This window comes from Myotis yumanensis, unplaced genomic scaffold (genome assembly GCF_028538775.1).
Source record: "Myotis yumanensis isolate MYYU_CA2020_CCGP unplaced genomic scaffold, mMyoYum1.0.hap1 SCAF_10, whole genome shotgun sequence".
In the NCBI taxonomy this organism is placed as follows: domain Eukaryota; kingdom Metazoa; phylum Chordata; class Mammalia; order Chiroptera; family Vespertilionidae; genus Myotis; species Myotis yumanensis.
The window spans coordinates 84,225,329-84,245,327 of record NW_027223761.1 but is presented as its reverse complement, the minus strand read 5'-3'; the positions used below and the strand labels follow the sequence as shown (position 1 = coordinate 84,245,327).

At 41.8% G+C, this 19,999-nt stretch overlaps 1 protein-coding gene across 6 annotated transcripts in view; it reads right to left on the bottom strand.

The window, feature by feature from the left end:
• Positions 1-19,999, bottom strand: part of ARHGEF12 (Rho guanine nucleotide exchange factor 12) — a 210,500-nt gene that overhangs the window by 164,164 nt on the left and 26,337 nt on the right. For 5 of the 6 annotated variants that reach the window (XM_070426251.1, XM_070426252.1, XM_070426257.1 and 2 more), the window contains exon 1: positions 7,504-7,634. The exons of the other annotated variant lie outside the window; for it this stretch is intronic. In XM_070426251.1, the coding sequence (XP_070282352.1) occupies positions 7,504-7,613 (110 nt within the window). In that variant the 5' untranslated portion in view covers positions 7,614-7,634. Of the gene's footprint in view, positions 1-7,503; positions 7,635-19,999 lie in introns of those variants that run through there. 6 annotated transcript variants of the gene reach the window in all.

Sequence of the window (19,999 nt, the reverse complement as noted above, 5' to 3'; positions counted from 1 at the left end):
AACTGACAAGTCCAAGAAACTCACAGAGTCCCAAACAAGATGAACCTAAAAAGACCTACACCAAGACACATCTACTTATATAAAAACCCTGGGTGTAACATCACCGAGAGAACCACGACCAACCAGAAGGAAGTCAGTCCTGCAGGGTTGTCTTGGAAACAGCTGCACCCTCCCCCCTAGCTGTTTCCCGGAGCTGTTTCCTGTAAGGGCGGGGTTTGAGGCAGGAACCCACCCTCGGAGCGTGGAGGCTTATCTTTATAAAATGTGCTGAGCCAGCACGGCCAAGGGTGAACCTGAGTGGGGGCAGCTGAAAGGCTTAGAAAAGACAGACAAGAGAATGAAACCTGGGTCTCGGTGGGACGCTGCTTCTCTGAGAGACAGCGACCACACCCACAGCCATGTCTTTATTTTATAGCAGATGCCACGAGGCAAAGTAAGGGCATGACCAAGATGTTTACAACATTCTCCTGGGTTTCAATCCTACTCAACTACATGCACCTGAACTCTATCAAGCCCACATCACGCAGGCACGTAGGACCATATGTTTGGACCACAGATTCAAGCTTACAACTACAGCTGTCGGCTATAATTGTGCTGAGAGGGCCCTGCCCTCCAAGCTGGGACTTGCATGTGGTAATGAGAGGACTGTGCCCTCTCATCAGTCCAAGGCTTGAACATGTCCAAAACACTGTAGCGGCTCCCCACAATAAAGTTTTAATACATTATATTAGAGGTTGTGGTGGTACTGTTTTACCCAGAGTCTACAGGAATTGCTGCAAATTTACTTCTCAGTGAAGAACCTTTCATTCCCAATATAAATGACCAATTCCATTAAATGAAACTTCAATTTCTAAACTCGATATAAACAGTGAAGTTGCTAAAACTATTAAAAAGGCCCAACTTCTCATTATTGATGAATGCATCATGGCATCCAGTCATGCTATAAATGCCATAAACAGATTACTAAGAGAAATTATGAATTTGAAAGTTAAATTTGGTGGGAAAGTTCTCCTTCTTGGAAAGGATTTTCCACAATGTCTTAGTATTGTATCGTATGCTATGGGATCGGCCATAGTACAAACGAGTTTAAAGTTCTGTAATGATTGGGGATGTTTCAGAAAGTTGTCTCTTACAACAAATATGAGATCAGAGGATTCTGCTTATAGTGAATAGTTAGTAAAACTTGAAGATAGCAAACTTGATAGCAGTTTTCATTTAGGAATGGATATTATTGAAATCCCCTGTGAAATGATTTATAATGAATCTATTATTGAAGCTACCTTTGGAAATAGTATACTATAGATTATATTGAGGAGAAACCAAGATGGCGGCATAGGCAAACACCGGAAATTGCTACCTGCAACAGCAACTTCAAAAATACAACAAAAAGACAAAACGGACATCATCCAGAACTACAGGAAGGCTGGCTGAGTGGAAATTCTACAACTAGAAGGAAAGAGAAAAGCACACTGAGACTCAGAGGAGCTGCGGAAGTAAAGTGCAGAGGTACGGAGGCTCGAGCGCGCACGGAAAGGGGCTGGCACCTGAGGACGCGGCTGTCTTTTTGAATTGGGAGGGAGTCACAAGCTCCCGACTGCTCTGAACTCCAGTTCCGGGAAGTCTCTGGAGACCCAGGACTCATACGGGGAGAAACTGGACTTTCTGGCAGCAGGCAAAACTCGGAACTTGAGGGCGGCTTTCCCTCAGAGGTGCTTGCAGCAATTACCGGGACACTGAGATGCAGGGCCTCTTAGGACAGGGCTGAGGATCAGCCATAGGTGCTTCCTCCGCCCTGTTGATTCCGAGACCCCGCCCCACCCTGGCTGCAGCAGAAGCTTTTGCATATGAATGCTCTGGCCCTTTGCAATCTGAAAATTACCTAAAAAATTGCATCTGGGCCAGACAGACCCAGAACTTCCAAGAGAAGGCCCAAGGCCCCACAGCAGCTTGCATTGCTTCACAGCTGGGTCTCATCTGGGCACATCCAAACCCCAGAAAAGGAAGGGGAATCTGCAGATCTCTTCGTAGCTCCTGCTGGGTAGCCTCAGGAAGAGGCTTAATTAGCACCTCCTTAGATCCAAGAGCCAGTGTACCAAGTGGTCAGAGTGGGACCATCCAGATTATAACTCCTCAGATCCATAAGGAACACACTCAGGGGACAGACTCAGTGAGGACCAAAGTCCTACTACTGAAGCAAGTCTTGCCCCAGAAGGGTGTCTTCAGCACAGAAGTTCTCCCACTGCAGACACAGCTGATTCTCACAGCCAATTGGCCTGAAGGTCAATTCCTCCCAGTGATACCTACAACAATCAAGGCTTAACTACAACAAGACTGTGCACAAAGCCCACAAAGGGGTGCACCAAGAGTGTCCACCTCAGGTAATTGGGGAGGCTGAGCCACTGGGCCCTATAGGACACCTAGCACACAAAGCTACTCTACCAACACAGGGAAGCAGCCAAAATGCAGAGACAAAGAAACAGATCACAAGGGACAGAAATGGAGGAAAGCAAATGACTGAATATAGAGTTCAAAACCACAGTTATGAGGTTTTTCAAGAATTTTCTGGAAACCGCCGATAAATTTAGTGTGATCCTGGAGGATATGAAAAAAGACCAACTAGAAATTAAGCATACACTGACTGAAATAAAGAATATTATACAGACACCCAACAGCAGACAAGAGGATCCCAAGAATCAAGTCAAAGATTTGAAATATGAAGAAACAAAAAACACCCAACTGGAAAAGCAAAATGAAAAAAGACTCCAAAAATATGAAGATAGTGTAAGGAGCCTCTGGGACAACTTCAAGCATACCAACATCCGAAAAATAGGGGTGCCAGAAGAAGAGAGAGAGCAAGATATTGAAAACCTATTTGAAGAAATAATGACAGAAAACTTCCCCCATTTGGTGAAAGAAATAGACTTCCAAGTCCAGGAAGCACAGAGAACCCCAAACAAAAGGAATCCAAAGAGGACCACACCTAGACACATCATAATTAAAATGCCAAGAGCAAAAGACAAAGAGAATCTTAAAAGCAGCAAGAGAAAAAAAGTCAGTTACCTACAAGGGAATACCCATATGACTTTCAGCTCATTTCTCAACAGAAACTATGCAGGCCAGAAGGGAGTGGCAAGAAATATTCAAAGTGATGAATACCAAGAACCTACAGCCAAGATTACTTTATCCAGCAAAGCTATCATTCAGAATTGAAGGTCAGATAAAGAGCTTCACAGATAACGAAAAGCTAGAGGAGTTCATCACCACCAGACCAGTATTATATGAAATGCTGAAAGGTATCCTTTAAGAAGAGGAAGAAGAAGAAAAAGGTAAAGATACAAATTATGAACAACAAATATGCATCTATCGACAAGTGAATCTAAAAATCAAGTGAATAAAAAATCTGATGTACAGAATTATAATAGAACCAGGGGCATGGAAAGGGAGTGGACTGACAATTCTTGGGGGGAAAGGGGTGTGGGGGTGCAAGAAGAGACTGGACAAAAATCGTACACCTATGAATGAGGACAGTGGGAGGGGTAAGGGTGGGAACTGGGGGTAAAAAAGAGGAACACTTGTAATAATCTGAACAATAAAAATTTATATAAAAAAATAAAGATAATATTAAAAATATATCTAAACATGAAATTCTTTGTCCAAAAAATGAGCATATTCAAAAGTTAAATGAATGCCGTGACCGGTTTGGCTCAGTGGATAGAGCGTCGGCCTGCGGACTGAAGGGTCCCAGGTTCGATTCCGGTCAAGGGCATGTACCTTGGTAGCGGGCACATCCCCAGTGGGGGGTGTGCGGGAGGCAGCTGATTGATGTTTCTCTCTCATCGATGTTTCTGGCTCTCTATCCCTCTCCTTTCCTCTCTGTAAAAAATCAATAAAAAATATATATAAAAAAAATTAAATGAAGAAATTTTGGATATACTCGATGGAGATTTTCACACATATGTGAGTGATGATTCCATTGATTCAACAGATGATGCCGTAAAAGAAAATTTTGCCATCGAATTTCTTAATAGTATTACTCCTTCGGGAATTCCCTGTCATAAATTAAAATTGAAAGTGGGTGCAATCATCATGCTATTGACAAATCTCAATAGTAAATGGGATCTTTGTAATGGTACCAGATTTATTATCCAAAGATTATGACCTAACATTATCAAAGCTGAAGTATTAACAGGATCTGAAGACGGAGAGGTTGTTCTGATTCCAAGAATTGATTTGTCCCCATCTAACACTGGCCTCCCATTTAAATTAATTTGATGACAGTTTCCCATGATGCCAGCATTTGCAATTATTTTTAATAAATCACAAGGACAAACTCTAGACAGAGTAGGAATATTCCTACCTGAACCCGTTTTTTGCACATGGTCAGTTATATGTTGCTTTCTCTAGAGTTTGAAGAGCATGTGACGTTACAGTTAAAGTTCTAAATACTTCATCACAAGGGAAATTAGTCAAGCACTCTGAAAGTGTTTTCACTCTTAATGTGGTATACAGGGAGATATTAGAATAAGTTGAATCACTTTATCAGTCATTGTTTGCATCACTGTTGTTTTTATATCATGTTTTTGTTCTTTTCATATCATGCCTCTGTTGTTGTTATAGCCTTTTGTTACTGTTTATTTATTAATAAATTTGTATATTATTTTCATATACATTTTACTAATTTCCTTTCATCTCTCACACTTCTATTATAATGGGCAAATAGCAATATTAAAATATCTCCACTAATTAATTCCCTTTTTTAAAAAAATATGTTTTTTTGAATTTTTACAGAGACGAAGGGAGAGGGATAGTTAGAAACATCAATGAGAGAGAAACAAAGTAAGGATCTTCACGGCTGCTAGAGACAGACAAAGTTACCTATAAGGGATCTACCATTAGACTATCAATTGAATTCTCAACACAAAAACATCAGGCCAGAAGGGAATGGAATGAAATATACAAAGTGATGCAAAGCAAGGAAGTGAATCCAAGAATACTATACCCAGCAAGGCTATCATTCAAAATTGAAGGTGAAATCAGGAGCTTTACAGAAAAAAAAGGGCTAAGGGAGTTTATTAGAACCAAACCAGCAATGCAAGAAATGCCAAAGGGACTGCTGTAAAAAGAAGACATAGGAAAGGAAGAAGGAATATAGGCATAAAGAATAAAAATGGCGACAAACAAGTGCCTATCGATAATAACCTTAAATGTAAATGAATTAAATGCTCCAATCAAAAGACATGGGATAGCTGAATGGATAAGAAAACATGACCCATATATCTGTTGTCTACAAGAGATCCCTCTCAGAACAAAGGACTCACACAGACTGATAGTGAAGGAATGGGAAAAAAATTTTCAGGCAAATGGAAATGAAAAAAAAAAAAGCTGGGGTAGCAATATATACCTGAAAAATTAGACCTCAAAGTAAAGGCCATAAGAAGAGATAAAGAAGGCCACTTCATAGTATAAAGGGAGCAATCCAACAAGAGGATATAACTCTGGTAACGTATATGCACCCAATACAGGAGCACGCAAATACATAAAAAATAAAATAAAATAAAATAAAAACCCTGGAAAATATCATGGGAGAAATCGACAGCAATACAGTCATAGTAGGGAACTTTAATACCCCACTGACACCATTGGAGAAATCTTCTAAACAAAAAATCAGCAAAGAAACATTAATCCTAAATGACTTAATAGATCAGATGGAATTAATTGACATCTTCAGAACATTTCACCCCAAAGCTACAGAATATACATTCTTCTCAAGTGCACACGGGCAAAAGCTAAATCCATTTCCCCTAAGAACATGAACAAGACAGGGATGCCCACTTTCACCATTCCTGTTTGATATAGTACTGGAAGTGCTAGCCACAGTGATCAGACAAGAAGAAGAAATAAAAGGCATCCATATTGGAAAAGAAGTAAAATTGTCATTATTCACAGATGATATGATACTGTACATAGAAAACCCCAAAGATTCCATCAAAAACCTTCTAGACTTAATAAATGAATCTGGCAATGTAGCAGGATACAAAATCAACACCAGAAATCTATGGCTTTTTTATATACCAATAATGGACTCACAGAAAGAGAAACTAAAAAACAATCCCATTTACCACTGCACCAAATCAATTAAGATAGCTAGGAATAAACTTAACTAAGGGGATAAAAGATCTCTACTCAGAAAACTACAGGACATTGAAAAAAGAGATAGAGGAAGACATAAACAAATGGAAGAACATACCCTGTTCAGGGATTGATAGAATCAACATCATTAAAATGTCCATACTGCCCAAAGCAATTTATAGATTCAATACAATCCCCATTAAAATATCAAGGGCATATTTCACAGACCTAGGACAAATTCTCCAAATATTCATCTGGAATAAAAAAAGACCCCGAAGATAAATATCACATGATCTCACTCATCTGTGGATTATAATGAACAACATAAACCGATGAACAAACAGATTCAGAAACAGAGAAGCATCCATCAGATGCTCAAACCTCAGAGGGAAGGTAGGGGAGGGTGGGGGTAAGGGGGAGAGATCAACCCAAGGACTTGTATGCATGCATATACGCATAAGCGATGGACACAGACAACAGGAGGTGAGGGTGAGGGCAAGACGGGGGGGATGAGGGGACAATGGAGGGATAAAGACACATTTGTAATACATTAATCAATAAAAATTTAAAAAAATAAAGACCCTGAATAGCTGCAACAATGCTGAGAAAGAACAAAGTTGAAGGGATCACAATACCAGATATCAAGCTGTATTACCAAGTCATGGTTCTCAAAACTGCCTGGTGCTGGCCCAAGAACAGACATATAGACCAATGGAAGAGAACAGAGAACCTAGAAATCGACACAAGCAATTACGCTCAATTAATATTTGACAAAGGAGGCAAGAGCATACAATGGAGTCAAGACAGTCTTTTCAATAAATGGTGCTGGGAAATTTGGTCAGATACATGCAAAAAAAATGAAACTAGATCACGAACTTACACCATACACAAAAACAAACTCAAAATGGATAAACGACTTGAATATAAGACGGGAAACCATAAAAATCTTAGAAGACTCCATAGGCAGCAAAGTATCAGATACTAGGGGCCTAGTCAATGAATTCGTGCACCTTGAAAGGAACTGTGGGCCATGAGGCTGCGGTGGGCACAGGGGCAGGTCTCGGCCCATCCTTCATGCCCCCGCCTGGCCCCTCTCAACCTGGACCCAATGCCCTATCTGCCGGAAGCCCTGCCCCCACTGCCGCTGCTCCCACCCGCTGATGGCGCCGGGAGTGATTGGGGCTGGCACCAACAGTGGGTGCAAGCAGTGCTGGCACCGTCAGCAGGTGCAAGCGGTGGGCTCCAGCACCAGCAGCGGGTGCGAGTGTCTGGCGGGACTGCTGTGTGCAGGAGCAAAGAATTTTCAGTAAGCATCAGAGGCTCACCCCAATGACAGTGACCAGCACCCCGCCATGATCTGGTGCCCTGGCTCACCTGCTCCACCATCCTGCCACAGCCAATGCCTGCCATGTTCTGCGCTCTGCCGCCTGCTGCTGACACCCGCCATGTTCCACACGCGACCCCTGATGGTCAGCGCACGTCATAGCAACCAGTTGTTCAGTCGTTCCACCGTTCTATCTGCATATTAGGGTTTAATACATATAGATATGTTGTAGCAATATCTTTACCAACACAGTTCCTAGGGCACTGCACACTAAAGGGAAAATAAACAAATGGGACTACATCAAAATAAAAAGCTTCTGCACAGCAAAGGAAACCATCAACAAAACAACAAGAAAGCCCACTGCATGGGAGAACATATTTGCCAATGTTCTCTCCGATAAGGGTTTAATCTCCAACATTTACAGGGAACTCATACAACTTAACAAAAGGAAGATAAACAATCCAATCAAAAAATGGGCAAAGGACCTAAATAGACACTTTTCAAAAGAGGACATTCAGAAAGCCAAGAGACATATGAAAACATGCTCAAAGTCACTAATCATCCAAGAGATACATTTCAAAACAACAATAAGGTACCATCTCACACCTCTCAGAATGGCTACCATCAACAAATCAACAAATGACACTGCTGGCGAGGATGCAGAGAAAAAAGGAACCCTCGTGCACTGCTGGTGGGAATGCAGACTGGTGCAGCCACTGTGGAAAACAGTATGGAGTTTCCTCAAAAAACTAAAAATGGAACTCCCATTCGACCCAGTGATCCCACTTCTAGGAATATATCCCAAGAAACCAGAAACAACAATCAGAAAGGACATATGCACCCCTATGTTCATAGCAGCACAATTCACCATAGCTAAGATTTGGAAACAGCCTCAGTGCCCATCAGCAGATGAGTGGATTAGAAAACTGTGTTACATCTACACGATGGAATACTACGCTACGGTAAAAAAGAAGGAACTTTTACCATTTGCAACAGAATGGATGGAACTGGAGAGCATTATGCTAAGTGAAATAAGCCAGTCAGAGAAAGATAAAATATCACATGATCTCACTCAAATGTGGGATATAATGATCAACATAAACTGATGAACAAAAACAGAGCCAGAGACAAGGTAGCACTGAACAGACTGTCCAACCTCAGAGAGAAGGAAGGGGAGGGGGGTGAGAGATCAACCAAAGGACCCTCGGGGGTGGGAGTGGGAGTCGTGGGGGGGAGTTAATCGGGAAAAAGGAGACATGTAATACTTTAAACAATAAAAGAAATTTTTAAAAAAACAACTAATGTTGAAGGTGTGGAGAAAAGGCAACCCTTGTGCACTGCTCATGCAACTGCAAACTGGTGCTGCCACTATGGAAACCATTACAGTGGCTCCTCATAAAACCGAAAACAGAACTATCACATGACCCAGCAATGGCCCTTCTGGGTATTTATCCGAAAAAATCCAAAACACTAATTCATAAAGACTTAAGTACCTTTATGCTGACTGCAATATTATATAGTAGAGCCAAAATATGAACCTAAATGTCACACACAAATGTGTAAAGAAGATGTGGTACATATATACACAATGGAATATTATTAAGCCATAAAAAAAAATCTTTCATTTGCAACAACATGGATGGATCTAGAGGGTAGTATGCTAAGTCAAATAAGTCAGACAGAGAAAGATAAGTACCATCTGATTTCACTTATATCTGGAATCTAAAAATCAAAATAAAACAGAAACAAACTAATTGATACAGACAACAAACAGTGATCATTAGATGGGAGAGGATTGAGGAAATAGATGAAAAAAATTAAGAACAAATTGCCAGCTATAGAAATAATCACGGGTACTAAGGTACAGCATAGGGGATTAAATAAAAAATATTGTAATGACTGCATGGTGGCAGATGAGTACTAGGCTTACTTGGGTGAGCACTTCACAAGGTATATAAATGCCTAATCACGAAGTTTTCACCGAAAACTAAGATTGTATGCCATCTGTAGATGAAAAATAAATTTTTAAAAACTTTACAGAAAAGAAATTGTCATATTTTTATTTTCACTGTTGACAATGTTACAGATGTCCCCATTCCTCCCCCATGCCTACCTCCACTTGGCCCACACCCCCTTTCCCTTTGGCTGTCACCACACTGTTGTCTGCGTTATGCAAATATGTTCCTTGGCTAATCCCTTCACCTTTTTCCACCCAGCCCCGCCCCCCTCCCCTGACAGCTGTCAGACTGTTCCAGGTATCCAGGCCTCCGTTTCTACTGTGTTCCTCAGTTTGTTCATTTGTCCACATAGAAGTGAGATCATATGGTATTTGTTTTTCTCTGAATGACTTATTTCACTGAGCATAATAATCTTCAGGTCCATCCATAATGTTGCAAAAGGTAAGATTTCTATCTCTTTATGCTCATGTAGTATTCCCTTGTGAAAATGTACCACAGCATTTTTTATCCACTTATCTACTGATGGGCACTTGGGCTATTTCCAGATCTTGGCTATAGTAAATAACACTAAAGTAAAGAGGTATCTCTTCACAAATGGTTTGGTTCTGGCCTCAAGTATTAACAATGCCTCTTAGCTATCTACACTTTCTGCTGCCAAATCTCAATACCCCAAACTTTCAAACCACCACAAAGAAAAAGACGTCTGGTGTCAGGGAAAAGGTGATAACATTAGTTATATGCATGCCATCTTACACTTTCTTCTACAAGAGCTTTTCTTGACCCCAAACCAAGAAATTAAAATTGGGGTATACTTTCATCAGTAATAATGGCTCATCATAGCACTGAATCTGGTAAGTTGGGGGGAAGGTGTGTCAATTATGTTGAAATTCCTCTTAGATCATCCCAGAATCGGGAATTACTACTTTACAAACTTAAGTTCACTTTATTATATTTAATCCTTACCCGAGGATATGTTTCCATTGGTTTTGAGAGAGAGAGAGAGAGAGAGAGAGAGAGAGAGAGAAAGAGAGAGAGAAACTTTGATGTGAGAGAGAAAGATCGGTCAGTAGCCTCCCGTCGAACCCGCAACCTTTGGTGCACGGGAGATGCTGCAACCACTTGAGCCACATGGCCAGGGCGAAGCTAAGTTCAACCTGGGAGAACTGAGTCACTGCATGCACCAGCGCGACGCTCATGCTGCAAAACTAGCACATCTTCACAGCCAGGCTTGCTGTGCTCCAAATGTGATGAATAAAATACAATTCATTTGAAAATATGAATTCATTGTAGCTTTTGGTATTTATTCAGTTTGACAAGACTATACCTCTATCTGCTATCACGTGGATTCCTGTTTTGTTTTTTACTTTGAACAGAAATAGAGTCTCTCTCACCTATTCTGTGCCCTACTTTGTTACTTGGCATCAAAGTGATATTACATTTGTCTCAAAAGGTCTGCTCCCCAAACAGCCCCTTCAGATTCTTGCTGCATCTCTCCTGGAGAACAGGCACAGATCCCCGGATTAGTCCAGGGGACTGGTGAGTCCTCTCTTCTCTGCTGACCCGGTTCACATACAAACTCTTTACTTCTAGTCCAAACTCCCATGTGGCTTCCTTGCTATAGATAAATTCATCCTCAGAAGTTGAGAGAGAACACGTAACTAGAGTTACAAGGATATTTTGTTACAACTCTGATTATTATACTGAAAAACTGTACCTAGCCTAAATATTTACAGAAGTGAATTTGTTAAATTAATTAGCCATATCACAAAGCACTTCGTAGCTATCAAAATTATTTAGAGGTCTGTTTTTTCAAATCTCATTTGGAAGTTCAATATATAAAATAAAAGTTAAGCAGCTCTGACATATAAGGAACCTAGAGCTCCCAACTGCCCACTTTTACTCTCTAAGGGACCTCATTTGAACCCTAGGATTCTATGCAACACAATTTAAAACTGGTGCTATAGTGAAATATTTAATAATGTAAAATTATGTTGACGTTTTAAGTTAAAAAATTTACCAAACAGTATATCCAGTATGCTTTAATTTTTATAAAGAAACGCTATACACTATGTGTCTATTTTATACAAATGCAGAAATATATCTCTATCTTGACCAAAGATGGGAAATATTCATAAAAACGCTGGTTATTGAGGTGATGGGTGGTTTTCTCCTACAAGTTTAACGACATTCAATGTTACTTTTAAGTCTATGAGACATTTTCCAATAGTTTTCGTAGAGTGTGAGATATGGACAGAAGTTCACTTTTTTACATGTGGGGATCCTATTGCTGTTCCTAGGCCCCATCAGCAGACAGAGCTGGGAAATTTACACGCATCTACAATTGTTTCTCTATCTACCCCTCTGCATATAAAACTCCAAACCATATTTCAATTTAAATTGTTAAATTTATTGGCATAAAGTTATTCATAATAGTGCCTTATTGTCCTCTTAATATCTGTACATGCAGTGACGCCACTTCTTTTACTTCTGAATTGGTAATGTTTACCTTCTCTATTATTTTTGACCAGCCTGGTTACAGGATTAACAATTTTATTGATACTACAGACCTGGTACACAAATTCATGCACAGCTGGGGTCCCTCGGGGTGGCCTGTGAGGATTGGGCCCCAACTTGCGCCCCAAGGTTCACATCCCCAGCCTCACATCCCCACCTGGCACCCCGCCGAGGCCCGGTACTGCCCCCTCACCTGCTCCACCATCCCACTTGCAGGGTGATCGATCGGGGCTGGGCCCCCTGCCCGGCTCCCTCAGCACCTCAGAGCCGAGTGGTGGCCCCACTCCCCGCCACCGCCGCTGGTCGCCATTTGTGGGGCGATCAGAGGGGCAATCGGGCCCCCACTCATACCTGCTGCCCGCTCACCTGCTCCACCATCTCACGGCTCTCCTCGGGGCCCAACAGGGCCGGCAGCACCTCCACTGCCCCCCGCTGCCAGCACTGCGTTACCAACACCACCATGTTCCACGCCTCCCCCTGGTGGTCAGCACACATCATAGCAAGCATCGAACTCCCGTTCAAACTCCCAGTCGAACAATTTGGATATTAGGCTTTTATTATATAGGATTCTCAAAAGCAGCTTTTGTTTTGATTTTTTTCATATTTCTCTACTTCATTGACTCCTACTCTTATTTTTAATATTTTTCTTCTGCTTACTTTGATTTCAATTTGCTTGTTTTACTAGTTTCTTCAAATGAAAGTTGATGTCATTGACTTTAGATTTTTCCTCTTTTCTAATAGGTGCTTAATGCTAAAACTTTCTAAGTAATGCTTTAGTGGCATCCCACAAATTCTAATATGCTATGTTTTCATTTTCATTCAGCACAAAATAATTTCCCATTTCCTTTTTATTTCTACTTTGATCTATGGAGTCTTTAGAATTGTGTTAATTGCCAAATATCCGGGGATTTTCTAGAGATTTTTCTTTGTTGTTGTTGTTAATCCTTACCCGAGGATATTTTCCATTGATTTTTAGAGAGAGTAGAAGGGAAGGAAGAGGGGAGAGAGAGAGAAAAACATCTATGTGACAGAGACACATGGACTGGTTGCCTCCTGTACCCGCCCTATCCTGGGCCAGGGACTGAACCTGCAACCCAGGTACATGACCAGGAATCAAACCTACAAACCTTCAGTGCGTGGACCAACACTCTAACCAATGAGAAACACTGGCCTGGGCTAAGCCTTTTAATTTACCAAAACTTATTTTAACGCCCAGAATATGATCTACCTTAATAAATATCCCATGTGCACTTGCTAAAATAACGTTTATTATGTTGCTGGCTAAAATTTTCTATAAATGCAATTTTCTATAAATGCAAATATTAAACTGGACAACTGTTAAGTATTCTATATCCTTGACGATTTTTGTCTACTTTCAACTATCAAGAGATACTGTAATCACTGATAATGAATGCGGATTTGTCTATTTGTCCTTGCAGTCATGTCAGTTTTTATTTCATGAATTTTGAAGTTCTGCTATTAGGTGCATAAAGGTTTAGAACTGTAAATTTTTTTATTTTTTGAGAGAGAGAGAGAGGAAGTGGGGGGGGGGGGGTCGGAGAGAGAAACAAAGGGAGGGAGAAAGGAAAGGAGGGAGGGAAAGGGAGAAGAAGGAGGGAGAGAGAGAGAGAGAGGGATCTGTGTGCTGTCCCACCCGTTCACACCACTGGCTGACACTTGCACGGGCCTTGACGGGGCTCCAACGTGCAAGCCTGGCGTGGCTGACGCTCTAACCACGTGAACTACTGGTCGGGGCTGTGTTTCTTTCTTTACTGACCCTTTATCATCATAAAATGACCATCTTTATCCTGAATAATATTTTTGCTCTGAAACTAAACAAGCATTCATTAACTGTTAATATTCTGAGGGTCAACCAGCTTTCAAAATGTTGCAAACATTATAACTCCTATCACTAAGATAGAGATAAACTAACTGGAAGCTTCAGAGTGTGCTGAAAATATTTTTGATCTATCTTTTCTAAGCAGAGAAGTCTGTAGCACTAAACACCTTTTAGTGTCAGAAACTATGATCTTGGGTCTTTCTGTCTACAAGAAAATAACTTCCACCATGAAAAACACCTTAGGAGAAAGTAAAAAAGCCCACAGCATTTTATACCATGTCTACTTTTCACATTCATGCCTCTGTTCCTGAATTCACAGAGATGAATGGAAAAATAAAATTTAAAAAAGCAGAAAGCAATTCCACCAATGCCATCACATAATAATTGGCAGCTTCTTCTTCATATTTATAACCATCATTTTAGCTGACAATAGCAAAATAACCACAAACTGAGCAAAGAATAAAATAATTCAAATGGGTAAGAGTGTTAGATGCCTTTTCCAAATGATTATATATTCCAATTTAACTTCAAATAAGAAACAATCATGAAGATTGCTTTGTAAAAACATTCCCTTCCCCACTGGAAGATTCCTCCCTGCAACCCCCAATATCCCATCCAGTGTCTCTTGGGTGTAGAAGGGAAAAACCATCCTGAGGCTTCAGATAATTAAATCACAATTTACAGAACAATAAAGTCCCCAGCTAAGATTCAGGAGAAGCCATGCCAATTCAGTTCTAAAAATGTAAAAGAAGGATGTTGCTTCCCTTCCTATTGAATAAAAAAAAAAAAATACCCCTGCAATGCTGGTTATTGAAACCTTTGTTCTCAAGCTAAGCAATTAAAGCACAGGTTTTCAAAACCAGCAATTTTCTTCTCAGAGGTCAAATTAGGCTTTTTAAAAGATGAAGATACCTTAAAAGCTATTGTAAGAATAATAATGCAAAAATATCCTTTTTCTTTTTTATTGTATTCCTGTTACAGGCACATCCCTTTCCCTGAAGCTATTTTTCTACCATTTTGCTGCCTTTCACACACCACAGAGGAAACAAAGACCGCTCTGCATTACCTGGGTCACTGGACAAAGCAGCCAGCAAGTCAAAGCTCAGAAGGTTCATTTCCATGGAGCAGAGGAGAATGAACTCCTCACCAAAGCACCACGCTCGTGACAGTCCCAGGCTTTTCCTTCACACACACCGTGGGATCCTTGGGAAGGCATGTGGCTGGTGGCACTGCTGAGCACGAGGGAGGATAGAAACCCCACCTCCGCTCCCACCCGGCACCCACCACCTCCGCTGCAGCCCGGCTGACACTGCGAGGGCACGGCCCTGAAAGGTACAGACGTGAGAAAGGCAGCACCGACTCAGCCCACAACTGTCTGCGCCAGCGAGCCAACCAGCTCCCAAAGGTAACCAGCTCCCAAGACCCAATGATAGAGCCAAGAAATATTAACCTTTGTTAGAACTTCCTGAATAAAGTATAGTTTTTAGAAAAACGAGTGGTGTCTCTGCCAACAATGGAGGTCCTCCAATATCTTAAAGTTCTGTTGTTGCTATGGCTCATTTCCCTAAAGCCAAATAAACCAAATCAATTGTTATTTATTTTAAAAAGACTCCTTTTTTTGGTAGTGTGACCCCTTCAAAGATAATTTGGGATAGAAAGTGGGAATAGGGAAACATAAAAAATGGAAGGAGAGAAAACATTTTCTGCCTCAATAAGCCTAATTAAACTTGTAAGCAAGGCTGGAGGATTGAAATTTCTTCATGCTATGCTGTCAGTTTGTTTGATTACAATGAATCTTTTTCATCCCTAACAACGCCCCAGGGACTCTAAACTAGTATCCCTGGCACTTACGTAAAACAAGGGAGGGATCAGAGACACACTCACTCAATCTAATCCCTAGAAGCCCTGTAATTTCACTAACGCTGTAATTTGCTTCATGCACTGCTCTCTACCATCTGAGGAGACTCACTGAGGCGCTCCTTTCTTTTCCTGAAACATCAATCCACCTTGGCAATATGCACACACATAATTCCCGGGATCAATATATTAGTAATAATGAAAAATATATTCTTTGTTTTATAAAACATATTCCCTAAAATATGTTAATGTATCTAATTTTAAGTTAAAACCCAGTAATCATGTCACTCACATAAATTACTTCGTTTGTAAGTTCACAGAACCACAGAACCATAGTGATCTATGACGAATCAGCTTCCAAGACACCACACAGTGGCAAATGCAGTTTGTCAAAAGTAAACAAAATTAGAACCAAAGGACAGATGGATTTTGTAGATTCTCTAAACGAGACCAAAGACTTAATAATCTTCTTGGGCAATATTAAGTAACTAACTTATTGAATTTATGGTTTATTAGTACTTAGTAGAAAAGTAGCGATACTACTTATTATACTTGGATGTTTATAGCAGCTTTACTCATAATTGCTAAAAGCTAGAAGTAAGCAAGATGTCTTTAAATGGGGGGAAAGGGGAGAATCGAAGATGGCGGCATAGGTAAACACCGGAGACGCCGCCGTAAACAACCACTTCAAAAATACAACTAAAAGTCGGAACGGAAATCAACCAGAACCACAGGAAGGCTGGCTGAGGAGAGACTCTTCAACTAGAAGCAAAAACAACAGCATTCCGACGCACAGAGGAGGCGCAGTGTGGAAAATTTAAAGGTACGGTGGTGCGGGGGTGCGCGCGCAAAGCGGGCTGAGGGCGCGGTTGTTGTTTTCACTCAGGAGTGAGTCTCAGACTCTGGGCTACAGATCCGGGCGAGTCTCTAGGGACCCAGACTCAAGCGGGAGAAGCGGGACTGTCTGGCTACGGTCCCTCCGAGGTTTGCAGCAGTTGCAGGGACAGAGAGGCAGAGCCCCTGGGGACGAACTGAGAGCGGCCATAACTGCTCCCTCCCCCCGCCCTGTTGAGCCCGCTCCGCCCAAACCCTGCGCAGAGCCATTTGCTGATCACCTCAGGCAAGGGCTGGACTAGCGCCTCCCCAGAAGACAGACGCTTTCCAAACAGCTGATTCCTACAGCCAGTCGGCCTGGTGGTCAAATCCCTCTAGTGTTAACTACAACAATTAAGGCTTGGCTAGAACAAGACTGCGCACAGAGACCACAAGGGGGTGCACCAAGAAAGCATAAAAGATGCGGAGACAAAAAAACATGACAGAAATGGAGGATATGGAGCTAAGAATCGCAATTTTGAGGGCTTGCCATAAATTTGTGCAGAGCCTCACGAAAACTAATGAGACCCTCGATGCTACGATAAAGAAATTAGAAAGTAAGCATACACGGACTGAAATAAAGAATATTATACCCAATAGCAGACCAGAGGAGCACAAGAATCAAACCAAAGATTCAACAAAAAACACCCAATTGGAAAAGCAAAATGAAAAAAGAATCCGAAAGTGTGAAGATAGTGTAAGGAGCCTCTGGGACAGCTTCAAGCGTACCAACATCAGAATAATAGGGGTGCCAGAAGATGAAAGACAGCAAGATATTGAAAACCTATTTCAAGAAATAATGGCAGAAAACTTCCCCCATCTGGAGAAAGAAATGGACTTACAGGTCCAAGAAGCGCAGAGAACCCCAAACAAAAGGAATCCAAAGAGGACCACACCAAGACACATCATCATTAAAATGCCAAGAGCAAAAGACAAAGAGAGAATCTTAAAAGCAGCAAGAGAAAGAGACTCAATTACCTACAAGGGAATACCCATACGACTGTCAGCTGATTTCTCAACAGAAACTTTGCAGGCCAGAAGGGAATGGCAAGAAATATTCAAAGTGCTGAATACCAAGAACCTACAACCAAGATTACTTTATCCAGCAAAGCTATCATTCAGAATTGAAGGTCAGATAAAGAGCTTCACAGATAAGGAAAAGCTAAAGGAGTTCATCACCGCCAAACCAGTATTATATGAAATGCTGAAAGGTATCCTTTAAGAAGAGGAAGAAGAAGAAAAAGGTAAAGATACAAATTATGAACAACAAACATGCATCTATCAACAAATGAATCTAAGAATCAAGTGAATAAATAACCTGATGTACAGAATGAACTGGTGATTATAATAGAATCAGGGACATAGAAAGGGAATAGACTGACTATTCTTGGGGGAAAAAGGGGTGTGGGAGATGCGGGAAGTGACTGGACAAAAATCATGCACCTATGGATGAACACAGTGGGTGGGGAGTGAGGGTGGAGGGTGGGGTGGGAGCTGGAAGGAGGAGAGTTATGGGGGGAAAAAAGAGGAACAAATGTAATAATCTGAACAATAAAGATTTAAAAAAAAAATGGGGGGAAAGGTAAAGAAATTATGACTCATCCATAAAATGGAATACTCTTTAACAATTTAAAAAGTATAAGCTATTAATTCACACAATACAGATAAATCTTAAATGCATTTTACTATGTTAAAGAAAACATTTGTAAAATCCAAAGATTTTCATATCATTCTATTCATATAACATTCTGGAAAATGCAAAATTAAGCCTGGCCAGGTGGCTCAGTTGGTTAAAGCATCGTCCCAATACACCAAGGTTGCGGGTTCAACACCTGGTCAGGGCACATACAAGAAGCTACAAATGAATGCTTACATAAGTGGAACAACAAACTGATGTTTCTCTCTCTCTCTCTCTGAAATCAATCACTTAAAAATTTAATTAAAGAAAATGCAAAATAAAAAAAGGATTCAACAAAAAACAGATTAGCACTTGCTGAGACTACAAAGGGGACTCAGGGGAACATTTAGAGTACAGATCCCTCCTGTAGGTGCTAGGGTTAAGGTGGTGGGAACAGAACTCTGTCAGAACCCACAGAAAACTGTGAAGTGTTCAATGGATGCTGACCAAACAACAACCAAAACCATCAAGATGCTGGAAGACTCCAAGATGAAATGTGGACCATGACAAATGAATCTACCTACATGACAAATTATGGCAGAACTGCACTGAAAGAGTGAGGGGAATGAGCTGGCCTAACTAACTTTGGAAAACAACGTTCTGACTGGAAACTATAAAGTTAATGACAAAAATAAACACTATATTCTAGTTGGAAAATTTGTGTCTTGTGAACATATGAGTTAGCAGTTCTGAAATAGCTTTTCATTACACTGGACTTCAACAAATAAGTAAATGGGTACTACATGGTTGGAGCCAGGTTTTTCACCATCAGATTGCAAAATCATGTGCATACAAGAAAGGAAGGAGAACCAAGATGGCGGCGTAGGGTAGGGACCTGTGCGTGCTGCCTCCCACAACAACATCGAAACTAACAACTATAAGACAAACAGCTATCATTCAGAACCATGGGAAGGCTGGCCCAGTGGAAGCTCTACAACTGGAAGGAAGGAAAGAAGAGCATTGAGACTGAGTAGGATATGCAGAGGAGCCAAAAACAGAGGTACGGAGTCGCACGCCAGGCGGGCTGCAACTGGATGGGCGGTTTTTTTCAATCAGAAGGGGTTACAAACTCTCGAATCCACTGAGCTTGTTTGGGGTGGGATTCTGAGGTCCCAGACCCCTACGGGGAGAGGCGGGACGGCCTTGGAGCAGGTCGGAGAGCGAGGGAGGCTTTCTTGCAAAGCAGCTCGCCGGCGCTCAGGGACACAGAGGGAGTCACGGAGAGGCGAGGAGTCATGGAGACACCATTGCCCTTTGCTCCACCCTGGTGATTCCCGGGGACCCCGCCCTACTCAATTTACATCCCCGCCCAAGCTGTGCCAGTGGCACAAAGAGAACCTCCTGGGCTTTTGCAGCCCAACCCAACAAACTGCAGATTTCGACTCCTCGCATACATAAGGGACACACTCAGGAAGCAGAATCAGGTTCGGAGAAAGCCAGAGCCGGACCTGGCTGTGCCAGCAAACGCACAGGCAGGTCCACCAGATCCAGTCTCACATGGGACGCCGGGAGAAAGCAGACAAGCAGTCTGTGCACTTAGTAGAAAACGAAATCCAGGCAAGCATACTAGATATTCAGCCACCAAGAATGCCTGGAGATTTTGTCCAGCAAGGAGCCGTCCAACAAAAGACAGAATGCCAAACTTCGTGCTGCTCAGCCAGTCCCCTTGAGGCTGAGCTGGCCCCCATGAGGCTGTGACGGCCCCTGTGAGGCTGAGCTGGCCCCCGTGGGGCTGAAACAGCTCCTGTGAGGTTGAAACGGCCCCAGTGAGGTTGGGACAGCCCCTGTGAGGCTGAGACGGCCCCAGTGAGGCTGAGACGGCCCCG